This window comes from Cygnus olor, chromosome 5, assembly GCF_009769625.2.
Source record: "Cygnus olor isolate bCygOlo1 chromosome 5, bCygOlo1.pri.v2, whole genome shotgun sequence".
NCBI lineage: Eukaryota > Metazoa > Chordata > Aves > Anseriformes > Anatidae > Cygnus > Cygnus olor.
Window position 1 is genome coordinate 39,682,849 of NC_049173.1, and position 25,403 is coordinate 39,708,251.

A 25,403-nucleotide genomic window follows, 5' to 3' on the forward strand; every position below is an offset into this window, starting at 1 on the left:
CTCAGCAATAATGTTGATTCCTGTTACTGACCAAGAAGTTCTCCTAGCAGCTCTTAGAATATGATCATGAGTAATATATATATATATTCATACTAAATAATGAAATTCAACTTAGAGCATAAAACAAGATTCTAGAGACTGTTGCGTTCACTGCCCCAATTTTGTAATCTTGTTGGACAGCTGAGAGTCCTGCTGTTCAGCAGCAGTAATATAGGATGACTTTGAACTCCAGAATGAGCAAGTCAACAATAAAATGAAGGAGGAACAAGGAATTGAGAAAGACGGACTGCCCTGGTGAGCCAGAATAGTTTGTTTCAATGTCTTTCTTTCATAATCTCACATAAAGTAAGCTTGCCATTACTCCCAAAAAATTAAAATTAGAGGTTGCTGGAAGCATTACTGCCTTTTTTTTTTTTTTTTTCTCTCTCATGATAATTCATTGTAAAACAGAGGATTCCATTAGTGCAGTCAAAAATTTGGCTACCACTTAAACATAAAACCATGTGCTGTCTGAATGGTTTAAATGACAGTGTAGTATGCTTTGGTGTCGCATCATAGCACTGAATTACCTACAGGTACTGACGTGAGGTGCTGCAGCCAGCAACTAAGCATCCATGCAGCTGCTTGCTTACTGCACCCCACCCCTAGTAGAACAGGGGAGAGAGCCCGAAGAGCAAAACAAGAAAACTGGGTTGAGTCACAAACAGTTTAAAAGTGAGAAGAGAGAAAAACAACTCACCACCTCCCACAAACAGACCAGTGCTGACCAACAGCCACCTAGAAAATAAGTCCCCCTCCCCCCAGCCCAGTTTTTCTTGCTGAGCACGGAATATCCCTTTGTTCAGTTTGGGTCAGCTGTCCCAGCTGTGCATCCTCCTGACCTCTTGCCCACTCCCAGCATGCTCACTGCAGGGCACACAGAGTGGGTAAAGAAAAGAGAAAACTTCCACACCATGCAAGCACTGCTCAGCAATAACCAAGATGTGGGCATTACCAAGAGTTTTAACCTAAATCCAAACACATGCACTGCTATGAAAAAAGTTCACTCTATCCTTGCCTGCCAGACCTAGTATGTGAGGAAAACATCTACATATGAAAGAGTGAGAATTTGTAAACAACTAAATAGAAATATGTATTGTTAGCTCCAAAAACTACTTTGGGACAATGTCCTTTAACAAATACAGAGTAGCAATAAGATTCAGAACTTGCCTTTAAGCAATAGTATCCAATCACACAGACAAAGGAGATGATGGTATGAATAACTGCCAACGCTCTGAGAGCGGGTGCCATGTAACCTGTACTTTCTTCTAAAACAAAAAACACCATGCCTTCCTCCTCTTCCTCTTCATCAAAAGTGTTCCAGAGATTAGAGTCTTCCTCTACCTCATCAAGTGGCTCTTCTGTCACCTGAGAGAAATTCAAACACAGAGCACACATAATAAAGTTAAAAGCTTTTCCTTTATTATAATAACAAATTCCTAAGTTTTCTACAATAAATTATGCTTGTAAAGCCAGCTCTTCTGAAGATGACAGAGAGCATTAGCTTTGAACAGTAACGTCCTTCATTTTTACAGCAGAAGTCTCCACATCATCTCATTTCACTGAAAAGAGAAGCGAGGAAAAGCAAGTACAAGCATTTGACAGTTTACGAATCTTTCCTTTAACAGTGCCAAAGCAAAAAGAAAACAAATGAAAAAGTTATGCACAAATGTTTTATTGGAAGAACCTAGCGATGATTGGATTATCTAGTATGACCGATTTCAAGGATTGTTTTGTAATCTACATTGTTCCTGATTACTAGAGTCTAGAAAGAAACAGTTACTGTGTTATCAACTCGTACATTGTCCATAAGCTTTTATTTCATGACTCAGTTTAGAGTTTAAATACTTAATCACTATTTTGTAAATATTCTGACCAATAAAGTTGACACATTGCCCTAAATTATGCCAGTGATTTAAAAAACTTGGCCTTTAAACCTGAAGTCCCTTCTGTCCTGTTTGGCTCCCACTGACCCTTTCCTATCTATGACATATGGACTTGCTCTAATAAATACGAATTTTTGTCCTCCCTCTACAACAGAATGTTTTTTTGGCTGACCTGTAAGACCCAATGAAAAGCGGAAGTGAGTGGGAAGAAAAGGACTGTCAAAAAGAGAAACAGACTTCTCTATATTCTTTTGAAGTCCGTCTTCACTAACTGTATAAAACAGAAAGAGAGGCAAGAAGGGAGACTCAATAGCCCTGACAGTCTTTCTGCTAAAATGGCGCGCACAAATTCTATCCAGTTTTTGAGCCTTTTGCATCTTTATCCGCCCTGTCTCTGAGACTGTAATTGTATCATAGCAGATGCTTTTCAAGATACTTGAGATCAGGATTCAGTTCCTTAAAGACTGAATGTTCAGCCAGCTTCTTTTGTCTTTTCTGAACTTTTTGGTTGCAAACAACAGAACTAGAAAATGGAAATATTTGGAAATATTGGAAAACAAAAGATTCATCAGCTTATTGCAACTCACACAATATACATAGATATATCTATCTCACACGATACACATAAAAAGAACAGTAGTCTACTATGAAAAGGCATCTCCTGCTTTATATTTTTTCTGCCTATTTATACCAATGAAAGCCCCAGTCCCAGTACAGAAATAACTTAATCACAACAGTCACTAACAATCATATTGGCAATGAAAACACAGGAAATGGAGAAAGTAAGAATGAAAACTGAATTATATTCTTACATGGAAACACCAAATAAGAAAAAATGTACATACATTAGATGTAATTCACCTCACAAAAATTATGGGAAAAAAAAAGAATTAAATAAAGCCAGCACTCCCCCTCAAATGTGAAACCCCATGCCTGAAAGGCATGAAAAAAATGTATACTAATTAAATGTAATCTATGAGCTCATCTAGATAACTCGAGACAATAACTTTATTCTAGAATTATGTATGAAGTATTTCCCAGTCAAAAATTAATGTAGTCAGTAGGGCTTTTTTAAAAAAAAAGCAGGAAAAGTAGAAATATACTGAGAAACTGTGTCATTAAAACAGAAATATATAATTGAGAACAATTAAGTGAAGTGTCTCAGTATCTTTAAAACAAAGGGGATTTAAAAATGAGGATGTTTTGACATTCAAGTTATTTTAATTGGTTTTCAAATTTCCCATGACAAAATTAACAATCCAAACGCTAACAGATTTATGCGAGTAAATGGAAAAATGTCTATAAACACAAGTTCAAGTACAACAGATGAATGAAATCTCTGTTTTCATTCATCCCGAGACAAGCAAAAACAGAACAGGTTTAGCGTCACAACTTCTAGTAATAAAGCTTAAAATATTATTTTAAATATTTCATATCTAAATGTGTTTAGTTTGTGTTTGAAGGGACTGTAATACTTGCTTTATTAAACAAGCCTTAAAACCAACATTAAATATTCCTCTAGAAAAAAGCAAAGACATTTAAAGAATAATGCCAAATCTTACCTTGTAAAATAGTAGAATAAAGTTGATAGCAAATGCAACAAATAGAGCAAGAAACCTTAAGTTATAAAAATTTCTTGCTAGGTAGTGCTGAAAATAAAATGAAAAAAAATATATAATTAGTGATGGCCTGTACCTAATATCAAGATAAAGAAAGTAAGCAGCAAGCTTTCTAAGAATGTAAATACGTAATTGTGCTGTCCTCATATACCAGTTAAAATAAGCAGGACATTTCTTGGCAGTCTATTTTTCAATTTAATGGTAAACAGAAGAGTGAACGGGATTAAAAATAATGGACATAAAATTGCAACAGGGAAGACTGAAATAGAATATTAGGGAAAACTTTCTAGAAGGAAATCTGCAAGACAAGTGCTGGAATACTGGAATAAACTACATGAGAAGGTTTCAGAAAGTTCTTAATTTGATGTTTAAAAGAACAAAGAAAGATCTTATAGAACTATAGGAGCTCCCTATTAAAGAAAGTAAAATAATAGATTCTAGACATTAGATCATAGAAAACAAGGAGCTCCTAACAAGGAGCTCAAGAGATTACCCAATCTATGCTACTGTAAGGGGAATCACACATGCACATATATATACATTTTACTCATATAATTCTATGACGTATTACAAAAATCACAAAAGAATCAATACAGCCACTCTTTTGAAAACTCATGCTAATGTTCCTTTTATAATGAAATTTCTCCCTTTAATATCAAGCAAATATTCTATCTATTATTACATGAATAAAAGTTGAATGGCTAACAGAATTTAAGAAAAACTTACAAGCATTTTTGTTTGATAAATTTCCAAAGCTTTGAAGAAGTTAGCCATAACAGCCTCAGGTTTCTCAATTTTTTGTCCATGCCTTCTCTTCTTTTTCTTCACCTTTCCCTCTTCCAGCTGCTCAGACAGTACTTCCTTTGCTTTATCTTGTTTCTCACCATCTTCCATGCTAGAAGAAAGATTAGCTAAGCAAATATGTGTAGACAAACTTCTGTATTGTAAATATGCATTAATTTAGAAAGAATCTAATTCAGAAAGTTTGGCTTTGAATTCGAACTAGTTTTGACACTGTAAGTGGAGATAACTGTGAGTAAAAGAGGAGGTAGACAAAAAATGCAAAATTAAAAAAAAAAAAAAGATGTTAGTCTTCAATTATATGCAAGAATAGAGTTGCCGAGGAGAGATCAAAAGGCTAAAAAGCCCCCCCCCCAAAAAAAAAAACAACAGTGGTGTGTATACTCGATGCAAACAACATAAAAATTTCAAGAGTTCATGTGTAGTTTCTTGAGCCTTGGGTTTGAAGGAAAATTTTAGGATTTGGTACACAGTATCATAATTGAATCTTAGTATCATAATGTGAATTCATTCCAGTCAAGGCAATCACTATTGTTACAGGGATGAATGAGTAGTAAAGAGGAAGTTTGCTTCACAGGGTCCAACTTTATAATATATATAGAAGATGACAATCATTCCTCCTCTATGAAAATTAAGTACCAGGACTGTATGCATTAATAAGGGAATTTAGTTACTAAAACAAACAAGCCATATCTGCATATATTTAAAAAAAAAAAAAAAAGTTTATCAGATTTTGTTGTCCACTGGGATGGACTGCCACCTCTTACAGACTGTACTACTTTTCGAAATAGTGATGAGATAAAGTGTGTATACAGTGCTTTGAATACTGAGCATTGTTCAGATTCTTTCTGCCCAAGTTATCTACCATTAGGAAGTAGCAAGGAATTAAAGAGAAAAAATAACTTACTCAGCCTTCTCAGCTTCCACTTTTCTTTCTGCTTCAGCTTCTTTTGCAATTTCAGATAGCTGCAAAAAATATTTAACTGTCAAATGGATCCTTTCAAATGAAATTTTGGTAACTTTTGTTACTGTTTTCTAAGAAACAAATTGGTTACCAAACTGTATCTTTTATACCAATTTGCACTTTTAAAGAGTTAGATTTTATTTAAATGGACAGCTCAGACTAGATTTTAACAGTGAACGCTGCAGCCATTCTTCTTCTGATAGCTTTTTTCAGTATAGTATTATCAATACTGTAACTGTTGCAGTTGACTGAATACCATAAAGTAATTATTCACCATTATCAGACAAATTATGTGACCAGCTGAGGATGAAGCTAACTACATCCAGATCACACCCTCAAGTTCACTCACAAAGACTCAGTGCAGTTAGTGGTTATGTAGAAAATGAGCATCAATTTGTCTCTTTCCAAATATAAAACAAGGAATAATGTATTATATCAGTGACAGCATCAAAAATGTGAAAACGATCCGTGCAATTATTAGGCATTACAAAACCCAATTACTTTGTCAAAATCAACTGATGCAATTGAAATCTGATGAAGACCTAAATAACTGTTACTTACGCAATGTTATTCCTGAAACTATTTATCTTAGTTGGATAGATGACCCATTAAACCACCTGGCACAACTCACAACCACCTAAATATATGTTTTCAACAGTCCCTTCAGATAAGGAAAAAACAATATACAATTTAACAGAAGGCTAACTGCAGCAGGGGCCCCGATTTCAAATATCTTTAGGCTTCATGTTGCAAGATCAAAGTAAGCTCATTTAAAATGCATTTCAGTATCTAAGCTTCACTGGAAAGCAAAGAGATGCAGGATCCCAAGATCTAGATTACAAAAGAAATCTGAAGTGCCTAAATTTGTTACCATTCACTTTTGTAAAAACCTGTGTTAGCTCTTAACCCTTTCTGTAATCTCTCAACGTGCATAGACACCAGTTGTCTATTGGTGAATTCTACATTTCTGTTTCTCTTGCTAAATATATATAGTTATCTAAACTTTTTCATTACTAGTCATCTGGATGCCTACCTCTTGTAAATAAGTAGTGAAATAATTTAAAAAAGAATTTACTAAATAGATCTTGCTTTACTTATTTCACCTCTCATCCAGTGAGTACCTGTGATGCAAGCATGTATAGATCTTCCACAAAGAGGTTCCCCAAAGTTCTCAAGCTAGTGGAGGGTAATTCAGGGATCGATCCCTTGATCACCTCTAATTCTTCTAAGGGTTAAGGTGGGGGAAGAATCAAAAAAATTCCTATCCATCTTCTCCATCCCTCTATCATATGCTCTCTCAGTTGCCTTCTTTCCAGGCTAAAGAGCCTTAGCCTATTTAATTCTATAGATGAGATTTGTTCCATATCTATGATAACTTTTTCACCTTCACTGAACCTTTTTCAGTTCTAACATATTCTTTCTGAAATGGGAGACCCTGGTCTGCAAGATGCAGGTATACCTTGGGTTCATGGGGCATAACAATACTTCATTTTAATTCCCTCAATTCCGTCCTTAACAATTCAAAATTTGTTTACTTTTTTGATCTGTGTTGACTGACATTTTCATTGAACTGATACTACTGCATGACTCTAAGCCAAGATTTCCTAACAAGTAGTAATGATGATCTCAAAACCCATAATTTTACATACAAAATTTTCCACCCATATGCGTTACTTCATTGATATGAATCTGCTATTTTAAGGGTCTTCTTAACTTCTCAGGCAGTTGTTGATTTCATTGCTACGAGTAACTTAGCTCACTATTCACTTCTTTCCTTACTTGTGAACCTGCATGGCTCTCAGCACAGGTGCTTATAAATGCTTACAAGCAAATCTGAGAGAAATGAACAAGTCAAAGAAAAGCAAAATTTGCTGAGGAAAATTTTAGAGTATTTACTCAGATCTAAGGTCCTTAAGTTAAAAATATTTTCATTATAGACATAAAAATGAATGCATAAACAAGTAAGAAAATAAATGGAAAAGTATAGTTCAATCTGTAGGGAATAGACAAATCTTGGATGAAAACATTTGAATGAAGAGGAAATAATGAACTAAAAAGTTGTACAATGGAGGTTTATCTTGGAAATTTCTGGAAAGTATATTATAAAGAGGTATATTAAATCCGATGAGAAGAAAAAAGTATTTGAATACCAAGTAGAAACAGATCTGAAATACAGCTTAAACATGATGCCTTCCAAATCTGACAAAAGCATTTGGGTTTTGACCTTTAGCTCAAATCTATTTTAAAACAGAATTATAAATATTATGCATCTCAGCAGAGTGGAACACAGTAAATTGTTCGCAAACGAATGTAAAGTATGAGACTATGATAAACTTTAAAGTAATAATAAAGTAAAATTATTTCAAATAAAAGGGAAAGGGATGTTTTATGGTATGTGATTAGTGTGTAATTACTAAAGCATGTAGAAGAAAAAATAATGATAAAGAATTATTATGGAGAAAGTAAATTAAAAGGTAATTGAAGCATACTGTGTAAAAAATGGGCATGTAGATTGAACAGGACTGTAAACCATTTAAAGCAAACACTGTGCCTAGCAATCTACTATCAATTTTTGTTTGAATAAAATCCAAATAAACAGTAACAACAACTTACTGAAGTGCAATCTAAACACCTTGTGCTGCTTTTTTCTGCAATGTAAACTCTTCTGTGTATTTTTTTTTTAAGAGTAGAGATTATAAAGTATGTTCTCATCCAGAACATTTATTAATTCGTTAACTGGCAAATAATTCAACTACTAATAGAAAAATCAGCAATATATTTGTATTATTTTCTGGAAAGAAATGCAAAATCTCTTAACATACCTGTAATCCTTTTTTCTTACGAACTGTGTTTTCCAAAGAAGACTGGATGTCAGAACCAAGCATTTCTGCAATATCCCCAAGTCCAGCATCATGACCATGTTTTGAGCCACCTTCTTTTTTGGTAGGAATGCCAAAAATATCAGAGATAATGTCAGTTTCTGCCTTTTCGCCCTTTACAAACTGGACAAGTTCAGCTCGAATGCCATGCTCAGCACCTTCAGCTTTTTCTGCTTCTGTAACATCATCATGGATTCCAAACTGTGTTGGGTCAGGCATGTCCCCTAATATTTTAGTGACTTTAATGTTTTTGGCTCCTTCAACCAGGCCACCCCCAAATACAGTGCTCCAAAGAATCTGGAAAATTCCCCACACTATAGTAAAGAACAGTTGGAACATCCCTACAAATAGGATCCAGAAAAAGGAGAAAAACACTTTCACCATTTCTTTTACTGTCATCTTTCTAACTTTCCTGTACTGTTTTCTTAGGTTCTTCACAGTGACCATTTTTAAAAAGTTGGTAACATTCTTCTTCACTGCAGCACAGGCCATTGCAAAAGCTGAAGGAGATTCCAGGGACTTTTCTTCTTCCTCATCATCTCCAATATCTACAACATAGCAAGACTCTTCTTCCTCTTCCTCAGGCCTCTCAGCTGAATCAGTTTCAGAGATCTGTGATGCTAACTGCATTTCAAAGATTGTGTCTTCACAGAAATTCACAAAGAGTTCCATCTTTTCTTGCTCTCCACCTTCATTTACAACATCAAATATGAACTGCCTTTTGGATTCCTTCACCTGTGGCTTCTCCCACTGCATTCTACTGGACTCACTGATTTCAAAGTAAACTCTTTCTATTTTCTTGGCTCCACCCATTATTTCAATACGGCCAAGGTATGGTTCAAAGTAATTAAGAACACTTTCTGCAGGTTCAAGTAAGCTCTGAAGGCGTGAATCGTTAGGCATGTGTTCTGAAAGGTTTGTTAGCAATACTGCTACATTAAATCCAATGTCTTTGGCTGGTTCATGGAATCTTTCCACAAAATCGACATAGTTAAACATGTCATTTTCATCAGCTTCTGCACAGGATAGAAGGAATTCAATCTCTGACTGTATATATTGTTTTTGAGCCTCCATTGACTTCTGGAATTCCTTTTTTGAAATTATGCCTTTACCATCTGGGTCATGTTCTTTGAAAGCATCTGAATTAGTTAGATCTTTTAATTTGAGGAACATGTCAAAAAATTTCAAAATCAATTCTACATTGCTAGATGATTCTACAAGCGTATCGACCATTTGTTTTCCGATCGTTCCGTTTACAACATTACCTAAACAGTGTTAAAACAGTAAGTTATTTGATGCCTCTATATTGTAAATAAATAAATTTCATATTCATGCTGAGAACAGAACAAAAAGCCAACAACTAAGAATTTCATTCTTCAGCCTTTGTAATTTTTCTTACAACATGCATTTCTCCCGTAGCCCTCTTTTTCATGGATATGTATATTCCAGAATAATTGTTAAATAAATATGAAATAAGTTTTGTCCTGGCATTTATTATTTGAGGCAACTGAAAAACTGTTTAGAAAGATTAATATAATTATTGCACTTTACATTATGAAGCAGAGGCAATAATATTTGCATAAAGAAAAACAGCTACAACCTTCAAGCAGTGACAACAGCATGACTACCATATCCTTTAGTAGATCTAGCAGTTCTTTAAGCAATTCAATCTGAGCAGAGTCCTGTAAAATAAAAACAAAAAACTGAATATAAGTTTGTGTTTTCTTTGTATTTATCCAGCTCTTCCCTTTTCCTCCTTAGCTGTAGCACAGGAACCATGCTTTTAATGGTGCTTCTGCTCTAACAGATCATCAGGTTTTTGTAACAAGGAGGAAGAGACCAAATTGCCACATTCATTATCATAAAGGTACAAACAAGTTGAAAGGATCAAGTTTGTATTAGAAAATGTAAGTGCACAGTGATGACTGATGGTTAAAAAGAGCGGTATGACGGTGTTAGTCCAAAGATTCAGTGTTGGACCTCTACATGACAGTAGCCCATGCACAGCCAATGAGAGACAGTATGTTATTTACAGATTTCAACACTCACTTGACTGTAATTTATAACCAGATGCAAAAAAGCACTATTTGCCTCTTGCAAATACCTGTGAAAGTTTCATCTGCATATTGGCAAAGACATGAAGAAAGCCAACAACTGCATCCCACAGCCTACTATGAGCCAGACTTTGTTGGTTACCTATGCAAGGGCCCTAAAAAAATTAAGAGAAATATATTTTTTTATTTATATAAAATCAAAATATGAAAATAATTTACCTAAGATTTCTACCTGAAAAACAAACAAACCACCACCACCACCAAAAAAAAAAAAAAATTTAAAATAAAATAAACAATCAAACCCCAGAAATTTCAGACTTCCATGAAGCTGCATGAGAAAGTTTCCCAAAATTCCTGTGGTATGTAGTCCATATATAAAAAAAAAAAGTCAAATATGCAGGCATTACCTTAGTATTAACTTTACACCAGACCAGTGATTCAATGTAACTTTTTCAAAAGTTAGAAAAGTAAAGTCAAATATTTACAATAGGAGATGATCAGACCATGTAATCACAGAACTTCACTGTTAGTATCTTGGGCAAAAAAGTTGTGTTTACCTGAATATATTCTGTAAGGGAATTGAATATTTGTTTGGTGACAGCCAAAGCTTTAGAGAAGTTACGTTGTCCTGATTCATCAATGACATCTTTTCCTGAATAGTACCAATAAAAGTCACTGATTGATTCCTAAGGAAAAAAAAAAATGTTATCTTTTCTAATTTTGGATTTTGTATGCAGTATTTACTGTGTGCATGCCTATCACCAAAGGTTGAATCAGCTACAATTTATTATTTTTTTGTCAATCTATTTCTCATGACAATAGCTTTTTACATTTTTATCCAACTGTGCTGCCTAAAGAAGTAAACAATGAAATAAAGTAACAAACATTTGGTTTCCCAAACAATTCTGTAAGGTCATCTATTTTAAGAAGGAAGAAAAGACAAAATTAATTAAATCAAAATTCTTTATTATTAATATCCCTGAAAAGAGTAGCTTCACTTTTGATTGTAAAAAAATGTGATTTTATAAAAATGAAGAAAATTATGTTATATTCCATTTTACTCTGATTTTTCCTCACCTGAAGACGCAAGAGATAGTCAACAGTACTAATGATAATATTCACTGTTGTGGTGTTGCCCATCTGAGTACGTAGGTAATTTTGAAAATCTGAAATAATAAGTGATTTGTGCTTCATTACTGTGTATAGGATTAGAAAATACAAGATTGTTTTCATATATTCATGGAGAATAAATACATTCTTTTTAAGTACCTTCCTGAATACAGATGCTCATTATCTGTGCTGGAAATTGAACTACAATATATCACAATGCAAACACAACTGAAGAGTTGTTAACCATATGCCTTGCAACAGGCTTTACTGATTAATCATCTGCATAAAATCTGAAAGTACATTAAGACTTAAAAATTCAAATTAGAATCCACAATTAAGATTTTTGGCATGCCACTTTTTCTCAGAATACTAAATTAATTAGAGGAAAAAAAAATTAGAATTGATTCTATTCGGCTCTGTTTAAGAACAGGCTTATTACTCACAGTCATCACTTTTCCCCAAAAGTGATTCAGTTCACTTACCATTGTTATGCCCTTCACAGAGCAGTTGTAAAAATCTAAATAGATCTCGAGTAAATTCATCATGCTGCAACACTTTTTCACCTTGAAAATATATAAATACAATGATAATGTGAAAATTGTTATTATTAAATATGCAGAACACATAATCTTACAGTATCCTTCAAAATTGGGAGATATTAGTAAAAAAACACAGTGCTATAAAAGCTGCTTTAAAGCAATTTAAAGAAACAGACTGAAAATAATGAAAAGGAAAACAGACAAAAAGCAAAGCCAAAATATTTAGCACTCCAATGCATCCATGTGTTAAAAAAAAACACTAAAACAAAACAACAAAAAAAAACGAACTACACATTATATATTTAATAATTAAATGGTTAGTTATGAATAAAATCATGCCTTAAATATGAATGATACTTCTTTAATAAGCATCAGACTGTTTATCCAAGCTGAACAGCTTAACACACAACCTGCTGCAGACCATAAAGCTAAACCTAAAGCTGTCTGGAAAGATGCAATTAAAGATTTCTTTCTGTATTTGCAACACGCTTTTGCAACAAAAACTGTATCAAAAACTGTATCAAAAACTGTACCCAAACATACCACGCTCACGAACGATGACTGTGGATTAAAGAAAAATAACAAGAATACAGGATAAGAATATTGGAATTTACAAGTTTCTCTTTAAAATTATTGCTAAAGATTTTGTAAATATAATGCATATTCAGAACTCAAACCTTAAAATTATTTATATTAAGTCTGAAAACAGAAACCTCAAACCAAGTTAAATAACATTTCTAGTGTAAGAAGGAAGAACAAATAATGTTTTAAGCACTACTGGTTATCAGTTTCATTCTACTTACGAGTTCCTTCTTCAGTAACCATTCCCAGGCCTTCTGCTTTATTTTGTCTCTCAAACGCATTCAAGTCAAGAACACTTATATTAAAAAAAAAAAAAAAAAAAAAAGGAAAAAGTACTGTAGTACACAACAGAAAATTATTTTCTTCTAGGAAATTTTTGGAGGCCTTCAACTACTAGTTTTGACCTGCTGTAACATGCACTGCCTCACATTTTACTAAATATTAATATTAAATAAAGGCACTTGGGATGAGAATAAGGCTCCAGTGTCCATATCTGTGAAGAAATGAGTTTCAGATCAGGTCCTACCATTCCCCTAACTTCACTTCCAGTAATATCATTCATGGTTTCATGTATAAATGAAAAACAACTTGAAACCACTCTTAAACATGTCTGCCAAAAGAGCATCACTTGAGTTACTTCTCAGTCACGCTGTTTTCCACGACATTTCACTACTTTTATATTGTTGCTGTATGTATTATGCATTTTTATATTATTCCTAAGACATATGGAAACTGATTCCATACTCAGAAGACATATATGGAATAAGAGTCCCCATATCTTCTGTGATCAAAATAGCACATTTTTTGTGCTACCTTGGCACAGCCGAGTACCTGGAATAGCAGGTGCTGATTCTTCTCAGTCAGAATACTTTAATTCACCTAGTCCAAATATAATTATATGATTATATACACTTTTTCAGTTAAACTGTAACACATACATGTGTTCTAAGTTCTAGTCATATCCTTAAAAATAAGACGTGGAGCATTCTTCAAAGCATTATTTTCATTCTCTTGTCAGTGCTCAAGTCATTTTATCAAAAACTTCTTTTTTAAGGGAGTCCTGAACAATACACATACACAATTGGTAATAACATCATTGCAGGTGCTTGCTAAATTGTTCTACATAAATCAGAAAAATGACAAGATAGAATAGACGTTATTTAATTACACTGCAACTACTAAATGATAATTTCTACAATGCAGGTCAACATTCCTTCCACAGTTCTTCCTTTCCTCATACAGCTTCTCCACTTCTGATTCCCAGTCTACTGCTTCACAACCCTTCTGTTGCTTTAAACGGTTGAGAAAAGGAGGTTGCCTACTGTAAGAGTAATCAGAAACACCAATGGTTTTCCACCTTCTTTATGAGAGACATTTACCTTAACTAATTTGAAGTTCTGTTTTGTCAAGTGAGTGGACTACAATGATCTCACCGGCCACATGCCACCTCTAACAAACTTGATACACATGCAGAGGGTTCAGATGAAGAGATTATGTGACTCGTCAGAGATGTGCAGAAACTGATAGTTTAGTAAAGCTCCACTGGCCTGTCTCTCCTTCAGTAATGGCTTTTCTCCATCCTTAGAACCATCCAGAAATCTTGAGGGATCTGGGACCAGTAAAGGAGCTATTACATTTTGCTTTCCTGCCTCTCCAAACTAACCCTTCAAATGCATACATATAATCTTTGCTTTATTTTCTTCTTTGGAAGAATATTCTAAAAGATTAACACACTACTACTCTGATTCACAAAAATTTTCGCAGAAAAACAGAGCTCTACAATCTGTGACCTGTGTAATTTGAATCTAACAAATCCACCTGGACTGGGCAATAAGCTACCAACCCAAATAAAACTGAAACAGTAATAATATGATTTATGGTTTTACCTGCAGGACTGCATCAAGCCAGAGAGACTTTGAAAGAATCCAGCATCCTTTTTCTCCTTCAGGTAGTCTAACATTTTCTAGAGGATATGGGGGACATTTGGAGGAAAAAAGTCTGTATTAAATTTATGTAAATTAACAATTTCCTAAATTACCATTCTAAATGCAAATCACTAGCAAGTAATAATATCACTGTTACTGTAGCAAAAATACCCTGATATATCTTCATCGTTTAGCATAAAATTAAATGCACTAAAATAAAAATACAACAGAACACTAAAATTCTCCAAATTAGTTGTTTCCTTTATACGAACAAGACTCTCAATAGTTAGAAAAGCATTACCTGTTGAACTATGGTATTCCCACCATTTAGAATAGCAATACCAAGTTTTAATGTTTCAACAACCATGGGTCCTGTATGACCTGTCAAAAGAACGGTACAGTCAATAAAACTTGCAAGTATGAACTAATCAATCAGAAACACAGCCCAAAAATTTTACCTAAATGTAGTTGCAATTCACATTTATTTTGCCTCGTTAAATACTATACACAAATTGTGTAAGACATACATATCATATGTATAACAAGTTGTTTATGATACACACATCATACGTATAATAACATAATACATTATATATATATATATATATCACTATACATGATATGTTTATTGTGTGTACTTAATACTTCACAAAACATTACCTTTGCTTGCACTAATCATCTGAAGGACCATCTCAGCAGCTCCACGATCATGCAAGCGAGCTTGCTGGTAAAGAGTTCTCTGCTTTTCCATTTCTTTCTCCTGGGTTTGGGAACAAAAGTGAGAACAAATTACAGACTGACAAATACAAACTGACTCAGGCAACATACAAATATGAGAAATCTCAAGTTATTGAGTGCCATCTGCCTGCATAATCCATGGATTGTCTGATTCCAAAATTTCAGAACACGCTTTCTTCTATATGAATAACCTCATAAAGCAACTCAATACATGCTGTTTTATCCTTGCAGTTATTGTAGTGGACATATTTAAAATTCTATCTTGCACTTTAGGCGATGAGAAAGAAATAAGATTTAAATTCTTACCTCAAATGTCTTCTCTTTTTCTTCCTCTTCTTCCTCCTCTTCTTCCTGACAGCTCTTTTTATGTTAAGAAATAGAAATCACAACATTTTCTTAGTATGAAACATAATGGCAATTTTTACTACAGTATTTAGACTAAAAAAGATAACCATTCAAGGAAATGTTTAAAGCAATAACTTAGTCCAGTCAGAAGATTTAAGATTCCTGTAATCCTATATATTTGTGCTTATCTCCACTAAGAAGCTGATACTATGTTAGGTATGAATACTTCAGGGTATTAATCCAACTATATATGTATCATGTAAGTGTAGGTTATGTGTTCTTATGTCATCTCTCTATTCATATCCATAATATTGATCTTCAAGGTCAAACTCTCCTGATTTGGAAGCATCAGCCATAATCAATCTCAGTGCAAACACTGTCAACTTTCTTTTGACAGACTTCACATAGTAAGTCCAAGATAATGACCCTAAGAATCAAGATAACTAATACTGTTAAGACTTCTCAAGTTAACCTTGTACAAAACTAACTGCCAAGTGGTATCAACAGGATTGCACCAACTGGAATTTTATGGTATTATTTTAAAGCAGGAAATTTCTTATTGCTCTGAACACCATTTGTTTCATTAAAAATACAGAAATGACTAGTATGGAGCAATCCACTTAAGGAGACAAGGAAAAGCATCTGAAATTAATCGGAAGTATCTGAATGGAACAAGTGTTGGAGCTTGAATTCTGTATTTACCTTTGCCATCATGGCAGAATAGGCGATATATAAAGGATCATCTTCTAGTTTGCTATAAAGAGAAAATATTTTAAATTATTTTATGATGTAGTAATAAAAAGATGTCATATTCCTAATAATAAGTAAATACCATTTTTACTAATGGGAAGTACACATATACCTACTTGAATTCCTATTACATTGGAAAATACTATTATAAATACATTTTCTAATCTCAAACCATATCTATGTAACTTTAATTAAACAATTTAGAGGAATATTTAGACATCCAATTTAGTCAAGTAAGTAAGGATCACTGGCTGTTGTAAGTGCAGAAAAGCATTATGGAGGTACAAATTATAATTATTCTATCAGATAATAAGATTACAGTACAATATAGAAAAATATATGAAGCACTGGACAAGTACTCTTCTTATACTAAATGCATATTCTGATCAACAGTCTAAAACAGAAACTGAAAGAGAATCATGCTAATCATCAATGCTATTTTGAAACCTTTTCTAACATAATGAATAAAATGCAATGAATGCCAACAGTAAGAACACTTATCTATTACCAGAAGAGGATACACTGGATGAAGCAACAGTTCTTGTAGACTTTATGTTTCTATGAGAATTCTGGTTTCATTATTTCTGTATTGAGTATTTAACAAGCTTTTAAAATCTCAAAATTGCCAATATTTGCCTCAATATAAAGGTCATACTGAGTTTAAATACAAGAAAACTCTAATGAAACAGAGTGGCAAAAAGTATTCACCGTGGATGATACTGAACTACAGTTATGTTAAATCCATTATGTAGTATTATTAGAAATTCAGTTACTGTGTGATTTTATTTAATGCATTTTTCTACACGGCTATTTTACCTCCTCTCTGTGAGAGCATTGCGACTAAAATAAAGGATAATCTGATGAAGTGGATCAGGCTGTTTTTTCTCAGTATCTTCCTCTTCTTCTTCATCTTTTTTTGGAGGTTTCTGTGGTTATATAGATTTATATCAGAATATAAAAATTAAGCTTCACAAATAAGAAAGCTTAGGAAAGGATTTAATTAATTTTGTTTTGTCCAAATTGTATTAACTTTCAGTACTCATCTTATTCAGCAGCTTACCAGAGCCTGCAACACTATTTGCCTGTATGACTAAGAAGGACTTACAGTATCTGATTCTTTTATTCACATTTGATAGTACCATTAGAAGTTTCTCATTTGCAAGGTATTGAGAATAACACAAGTGAAAATCTTAGGGAGGCCTTATTCAGCAGAAATTATGTGTAGGTTTCCATTGGACCAGAACTGAAAGAAAGTCTCAGCTCAATTATGTTGGAGAATTGATTGGTAAATGGAATTATTTTTAATAATATTGTCAGATGCATCATATTCTGGCTACTATTTGCTAGATTACATTTATATATCATCTCTAGGTGACTTTGACTCAAGAAATGTAAGAACAACTCTTACTGTCAACTTCAAACATTTTTGGCAGTTTGAAGTAGCTAGCACTGACAAAAGAGCAGTTTATTACCTTCACCTTACTTGTCTTGTGACCCTTTGGTGGGGTTTGTAATTATTATAGAATTATTGTAATCACTGTTTTGACTAAAATTTGCATTTCTTCCTTTCAAAAAAAAAAAAAAGGCAAAAAATGAAGCAAAGACCATACAATTGTCTAGAGTATAAGAATATTAGCTGTAATTTTGGAAGATCATACAATGTTCTATACCAGTTGGTCTTTAAAAAAAAAAAACTGCTAAAAAAAACACAACATAATTGCTTCTGCTAACTCTGAAGCATCTCCTGATGCATCTTCATGTGATCCATGGATCCATGAAGCCATATATTCATTTTCACGGTGTTTACATATCACCAAGATAGGTCCCAAAGAGGTATTTTAGACAAACTGACAACAGAGACGGAAGAGAGAAAACAGCAGTTTTTCTCAATTGATATAAGTACCAAAATGCTCAAGTTTATCAATCATTTCCATCAAGTTCACACATAAAGCAAATTTTTGCTGAATATGGCTGCATATATTTTCATCTCCTTATGATGTATCAACAATAAAATAGCAAAAATAATTTGCATCAAAGCTGAAAATGTTAAAATTAAATATTATGCATCAATGAAAATTTAAAAAAGGGGAAAAGCATCAATTGCATCAAGCTTTAAAAAGAAGAGTAAATAAAATATAGGAACATAGGAATTACCATAATGACAAAAATAGTTGGACAGTTCCTCTAAACCATCTCTCTTCCCAAGAATGAGTATCACTATAGTTCAACTGAAGGCATAAAGCACCTTAATGCACTTCACTGTGCATCACAGTTTGAATGTCTTTTTGATCACAGCAGAAAATGAACTTATGCCCTGGGGCGTAAGGATTGATATTTTAAAAATTTATGTGTATGTATACAGTACATAAAAATAAAATATAGGTTATAGATACATAAAATATACACTGAAGTGGGCACTGAAAAGATGCCCAATTATATCAGTACTTACAGCCAAATCCTGAACTAGTTTCTCCTCAAATGAATATTCCTCTGTTTCTATCCAATAGTTCTGATAGCCATGGAGGAAGAGGTTAATAGAACGGTGCCTGGGGGGGGTTGTGAAAGTGAGATCAAGAGGGGTAAAGGAACATAGTATAACAGCTCAGGTGGTTAATGATTAGTAAGGATACGTGTTTGTACAATTCTGATCCTCTGATTGGTCAGTGAAACAAAAAGCAAAACACAACTTTCAGTGACAAATCTGCACATATTTTTGAACATTCTTACTTTTTTTTTTTATTACACACATATATATAACTTTTTCTTCTGAAGGCTTTTAGAGTGCTAATATATATACATTTTAAGTGAAATTATGGGACTGGTGCCTTAATACAAGCATGGGAAAAGTACATACTTTAAAAGATTGAGAGCAAGTGGGTGGGATTTACTCCTACTAGGTGTAATTTAGTTTACTAGATCTACACATAGAGACAGCAGAAGTTGGTTGTCAACAGCAAAATAATTATCAAGTGCTTTCCAGCACGTTATGTGCAGACAATCACTGCCTTCTTCCACACAAAGAAGCCAAACATCAGCTTCTTTCCTTTCAGTTGCAACTCTGAGCAGTGATAATGTGTCCTCAAAGAAGCTGCATTAAAAATATCTAAAAACTACTCTAGAAAAAGACCAATTTTAGAAAACTCTTAGGTATATTGATTACTATCATAAAATATTAATTTAACTGGAAAATTTTCCACAGAAAATACAGCTCATGGCAATAAGACTACGCATAATATTGACCAAACCATCCCATATTTACATCACATTTGAGGGAAAAACTTGTTCTGAGGTGCTCTACATGAGGTTACAAAGGTTGTTCCACAAAGCCTTTTTGTTCACTTTTATCCTGCACCGATAATTATACAAATTGATGGTATATACTATGACTTGTCTAAAGACACTGCACATAAATTCTCATTTTATGGTGACACAGATATTTAGCCAACCCTTTATACTCTCCCTCTGGCACTGGTGACATTTTATTATCAGTTTTCAAAAACTGACCAATCAGAATACACTCTGAAAATTGTACAAATTCATGTTTTATGGCAACATCAAATCATGGCTGGGAAGGAATAAGTGTGCGCATAAGGAAGAGGCTCTCCACAAGTTACATTACCGTTAACTTGAGTATAAGCCTGTCATACTGAGTTTTTTCATGTACTTTTTCCAGCCAAACACGTTGAAAGGTGCTCAGGAAGAAATTGCTAATTTTGTGTCTGAAGAAAAGCATATAGGTTTTCATTGAAGAACTAACAACAAAGGCACAAGTTAAATTCAATAAAGTAGTCAGAAAGAATGTATTTGTAAACTCTGTATGAAAAATTGCCATGTATAACTTTGCTGTATCTATGTGCATATACAGATGATAGACAATAAGACAAATAATTTACAAATTAATTTCCTTAAAAGATGAAACATAAATACGAAAACTTAGAGAATGCATTTCTCATAGAAGACACTATTTCAAAGCTGTGAACATACATTCATTAAACAGAGAATAAAGAATTAGTATTTTCTAACTTCACTGACATTTTTTCCTTGGAAAAAAAATAAAATAAAACTACTATTTATTTTGTACCTCATAGTACTTCTCAGAAAAGGAAGTACTTGAAAAAGTTATGAAAGAAGTTAAAACATTTTTTCTATAATTTAACAAACCTGCATACCAACAAGACAGTTCAATTGCTGAAATATCCTACTGGAATTCCTAAAAACTGATACATATAAGAATGCATTTAAAGAAAAATAGATTTAAATGGGAAATTAACATTAAATTATATTGAAAGCCATATAAATCTCCAGAAAATTATCAGAAGAAAGGGATCATTATCCACTGAAGATATTAATCTTTTCTAGGATAAATTAAAGTATCGCCATAAACTGTTTGCTTACTGCCTTTTAATTTACTGCCCTTTAAATAAATCATCAATTTTAGAACTAACACTCCCAATACAAAGCTGCAACTAAACTGAGGAAATATACAAGATATCAGGAGCCGCATTTGAAACTGTGGTGCAATGGGATTAACATAGCTCTTAGAATTAATCACAACTGACTTGAAATTAGACTCCCTAGGGTTCAGATGTCTTAACAACACTATCAATTTAAATGACAGAGATAGTTATATATGAAATAAGGTGCAAAATAGTGTGGTAGCCTTATTTTCCTGTAAGAATACAATGATTTACCTAGAAAAATGTGTCTATAAACTAATGAATTTTAAAACTTTTTTTTTTCTGCACCTATCAACTGAGGAGTTTTTTCACTCTTGCCTTTTTTTGAAATGCAGATATCAAAATTAATTGGTTAAAATAGAGAGCTCATTTTTATAATCTGGAAGAAGAAATAATGGGACAGATTTGCCTCATATTCATACTAAAATTAGGCTTAAACTCCACCATAAAATCTACCATAACGATTGAGAAGAACCAACCTCGTTGTTTTTTTTTTTTTTTTTTTTTTTTTTTAACAGGGAAGTTTTTAATGAAAATTACAGATACTCTAAGTTTTCTATTTCAATGAGTATTATTCTGTATTTTCTTGAAAATGAAAATACAGATTCATAACACATTTTACCCCTTGGCAAGTCTTACATCAACCTCATGAATCCTAAATATATGTTTTTTAAGACAAAAATAAAATGAATTATTTTTATCATTTAGGTTCTCATATATAATCCAAACATGTTAAGAATTATAAATCCAGAATACATTTATAAAAAAAAAAATCTTCACAAAATTGTTATACTGAAATATCTACCACTTCCTCTTGTTTTTCGAAGCAGAGTTCTTGAAGATAAAATACTTGATAGTTCAAACCTAATCAGTTTGGTTTCATGCTGTTTCATTTCATTTCTTTCTGTCTCCATAAAGATTGCCTAGTGGCATTGTGACGGTTTAGAGAGCTATTAGACTCCAGAACTACTATTTTCATGAAGATGTTTGGTTTTTATGGTATAACTGGCTTTTATTTGTCTTGTGCAAACCTTGCATTCTTCTCAGTATGTTAGTGGCACAGCTACAGACCTTTAGCTGACAACAAGCATGTAAATAGGCTTTATACAGGCATTTTAAAATGTAATGCAACTCTTTTGTTAAATACTTTGCAAACAATCTTTGAACAAAAATATAAAACATGAACCATGATAAAACACAAAAGTGAAGAAGCAAATTTCATTAGAAATGTGCTTAGGCTGTACCTGAATACAAAGCACATTGAAAAGAACATGGTAGTGAAAGGACAGTAATTGCGTATGGTGTTAATACATGGTTTAAATCTGTAGATGAATCCAGGCATGGGATGCACTTTATCTCAGACTTTGTGGTATCCACTTTCAACTGGAGTAATAAGCAGAGCAACACGCAAGTACAAAATCTCATTGTGCACTGCTCTGCCGCAATATCTCCTTTACTGCATATATCATTTGGATGTAATAGCAAAAGATTGCCTCATGCAAGCTAGAGCATGGAGTATTCATGCAATAAGAGTATTGCCATATAAAAAAAGCTTTAAAAATATACAAACACAGGAGAATAAAGCACAACCAATCAGAGGCAAAAAAAAAAGGACAGAAACAGCAACAACATCTTAACATATTTTTCACAAATAACATGAGAAAATATAGAAAATAACGGCTGACAAAAATGAAGCATTTTGTTTTTGAAGCAGTGTAATTCCTATGGTCTTTTTCCCCTCTGGTTATTTGTCATGAGACACGTATTTTGCTACTGTGAGGAATTAGCTGATAACTACCCAACTCTTGTTTCTTAGACTCCATTACACAATCCAAACAAGTAGCAAACTTGTAGGTATACACACAAGTAATATTTCTGCTCAGAAATGTGAACAAAATTAATGAAAAATAAATCTTTCAGCTATTTACCTGGGCAGGTTGTACAATGGTGCCATTCTAAAACAAGCAACAACAGCCCTTTTGCGTTGTTTTGACAGGAGTTTATGCCAAACAGCTTTCTTTGATCTCAGTGGTTGTTCAACCTATGGGAAAATATCTTTTATTACATACTATGGAAACTCCATGTTTAATTCCAAATTTTCTTTTTAGACACTGGTTAATGTATCTAACAAATGAGAAAATTTACAATTTGCTAACAAATTAGAAAAGTTACAAAAACTCTACATCATCTGAAAAAAAATAAAATATATATATATATTTTTAAATACTTTGAAAAAATACTGAGGGCCTTATATACAGTGCCCCTCAGTTCATACAGGAAAGCTTGAGATACCAGAATATCTCACGGGTGGGACTCCTACATAAAACTCCATAATGATTACTTTGCCTGTTTATAACTATGCATATTTAATCATTCATGTGAACAAATTTCTGTGCTATATCACTTGTGAATGAAAAGAATTAACTTTACATGGGAAGATTATAAATGCATTTTTGTATTTAAAATAGTAGCATTTGAATGCACAGACAACTAGATTCAAAAGTTGCTATAGAATCCTCGTGTAGAAATGGAAGACAGGCTAAAATCAGTAATATTAGAAGTAAATGTACATGCAAACATTTCTCCCTAAAATTCCAGAGTTTTCATCTACTGAATATTGATGTTTTGTACATTATACTTCATACAACTCTTTACAGTAAAGTTTTGCAGGGGCAAATACATCCTGAGATTTCCCTGAAACAAAATTGAGGCACTTCAGCACATGACATTAAAAACTTCGCATATATAGACATCTGTGTGTGTGCATGCATGTGCTATAATTGCTTTCATCTGAAAATTTTAATGACACACTCTGAATTGGAAATAATTTCTATAAGGAAATAATCTCATTCTACTTTAAAACAAGCACAGTATAGACATGTAACTTTATACCTGCTCCAGATGATACAGAGCAGCTGATATCCTCTGCACACGTTCCACATTTTTCTCAGGGTCAGTAGGCTCATCACTTTTCAAAATGTCTTTATACAGATTTAACTGCCATTTCACAGCTGGATCATCAGACTAAAAAGCAACATATTTCATACTAAAGCTGCTCAATGAAGATAGTGAATTTCACTACTGCCATTATTATTCTCATAGCATAATGAAGAATGTTATGGGTATTCACATTTCATCTGTCCCTTTCAGTCCAAATTAGCATTTGCTAGCTGCTCAGAAAAAAAGACATTAGATTCTGAACTTCGTTCTCATGCAAGATTCTATTTCATGAAACCAAATAATCCACCCTGAAACTTATTTATTGCATTTAACTCCATTAAAAATAAGGAAGCACATTTAGCACTGAGATTGGTGAAATTCTGTACTGACAGTGGAAAGTCCGTTTTATGGATTTTAATCAAAGACAGCTGGAATGTCAGTAGGTGAAGAGTCACAGCCAAAGTTTTGGCTTTTTTTGCAACAGCCAAGACAAAAATATGAGAAAACACATTAGAATTACCTGTTGTGTCTAATTTAAATGTAGGTAAGCTCAAATTTATAGCAACAGGACAGCCATTTGCTACTAGAGAAAAATGTATTATGTTCAAATATGGGCAATGATCTTAATTAAATATTTGTAGAACAATGAGGACTCCATTTTGGTATCACCTTTGACAATATATTCAGCATCTAAATAGTAGGAACATACATGTGCTTGAAAAACTCTCAAGTGCCAAAATGACACATGGTTTCATCATTTCATTACAGTCACTTTAAAATGCATATTAGTAAGTACTATTTAATGGTTAGAGCCAGTTAAGTTCAAAATAGGAAGCTGAAATTAGTTTAATTTTATTTTCTTCTTGGATTGAGATAATTTTAAGTAATTATAACTTTAAAACTACCATTATCTCTTTCTTTACACTTCACTGGTTCTATAGGACTTCCTGAAACTTGAAAATACCAGCCAAGTCTACAAAGAAACTAGGTTTGTTGTGAAAATATCATGAACAAAAATATTAAAATGACAATTTTTCTAATAGCTTTTCACTTGCTTTTTTTATGTACCACGATCATGATAAACAATTGAAATTTTCATGTTTAAAAGTGCTCTCCCAGACAGATTTTACCTTTTCCTGCAAATGTAAGTTGTTACGTAAATGCTCTCTGACTTCTTCATCAGTGTCCCTCTGTAGAAAGATAGAAGTGCTTCTCAATTTTTGATTATGATTCATCTTATAAGAACATGCACAACATAGAACAGTTATTGTTTTAATATTAAAAAGTAACCTAATTGTTTTCAAAGTACGTATACTACCAGAAGAGCATGGGACAAAAGCATTTTTAAATTGTGACCACAAAACAAGGATTAAACTTTGAAATGAATTAAAGCTAACTAATGATCTTTGAGTATTTGGTCCAAATGTATCATAGAATCATACAATGTCCTGAGTTGGAAGGCACCCATGAGAATCAAAAAATCCAACTCCTGACTCCACACAGGGCAACCTAACAGTTAAACCATCTATCTAAGAGCACCGTCCAAACACTTATTGAATACCAACATGCCTGGGACCACTTCCCTGGGGAGCTTGTTCCAGTGACTGACCATGCTCTCAGGGAAGAATCTTTTCCTAAAAACCAATCTGAACCTCCCGCATACAGCTTCATTTCATTCCCTCAGGTCCTACCACTGGTCACCAGACATATCACTGGTTAGTGCCTTCCTTTGGACACTCTCTGATAGTTTTATATCCTTATATTGTGGAGCCTAA

At 33.2% G+C, this 25,403-nt stretch overlaps 1 protein-coding gene across 1 annotated transcript in view; it reads right to left on the bottom strand.

Moving 5' to 3' along the window:
* RYR3 (ryanodine receptor 3) overlaps positions 1 to 25,403 on the bottom strand; it is a 227,184-nt gene that overhangs the window by 14,003 nt on the left and 187,778 nt on the right. Inside the window, 22 exon segments of the mRNA XM_040558359.1 lie at positions 1,210 to 1,407; positions 3,488 to 3,574; positions 4,271 to 4,439; positions 5,253 to 5,311; positions 8,132 to 9,453; positions 9,789 to 9,870; positions 10,293 to 10,397; positions 10,800 to 10,928; positions 11,320 to 11,408; positions 11,835 to 11,915; positions 12,435 to 12,452; positions 12,695 to 12,768; positions 14,360 to 14,436; positions 14,700 to 14,779; positions 15,059 to 15,158; positions 15,443 to 15,496; positions 16,184 to 16,235; positions 17,048 to 17,157; positions 18,681 to 18,777; positions 22,617 to 22,729; positions 23,581 to 23,712; positions 24,759 to 24,818. Coding sequence (XP_040414293.1) covers positions 1,210 to 1,407; positions 3,488 to 3,574; positions 4,271 to 4,439; positions 5,253 to 5,311; positions 8,132 to 9,453; positions 9,789 to 9,870; positions 10,293 to 10,397; positions 10,800 to 10,928; positions 11,320 to 11,408; positions 11,835 to 11,915; positions 12,435 to 12,452; positions 12,695 to 12,768; positions 14,360 to 14,436; positions 14,700 to 14,779; positions 15,059 to 15,158; positions 15,443 to 15,496; positions 16,184 to 16,235; positions 17,048 to 17,157; positions 18,681 to 18,777; positions 22,617 to 22,729; positions 23,581 to 23,712; positions 24,759 to 24,818 — 3,288 coding nt within the window.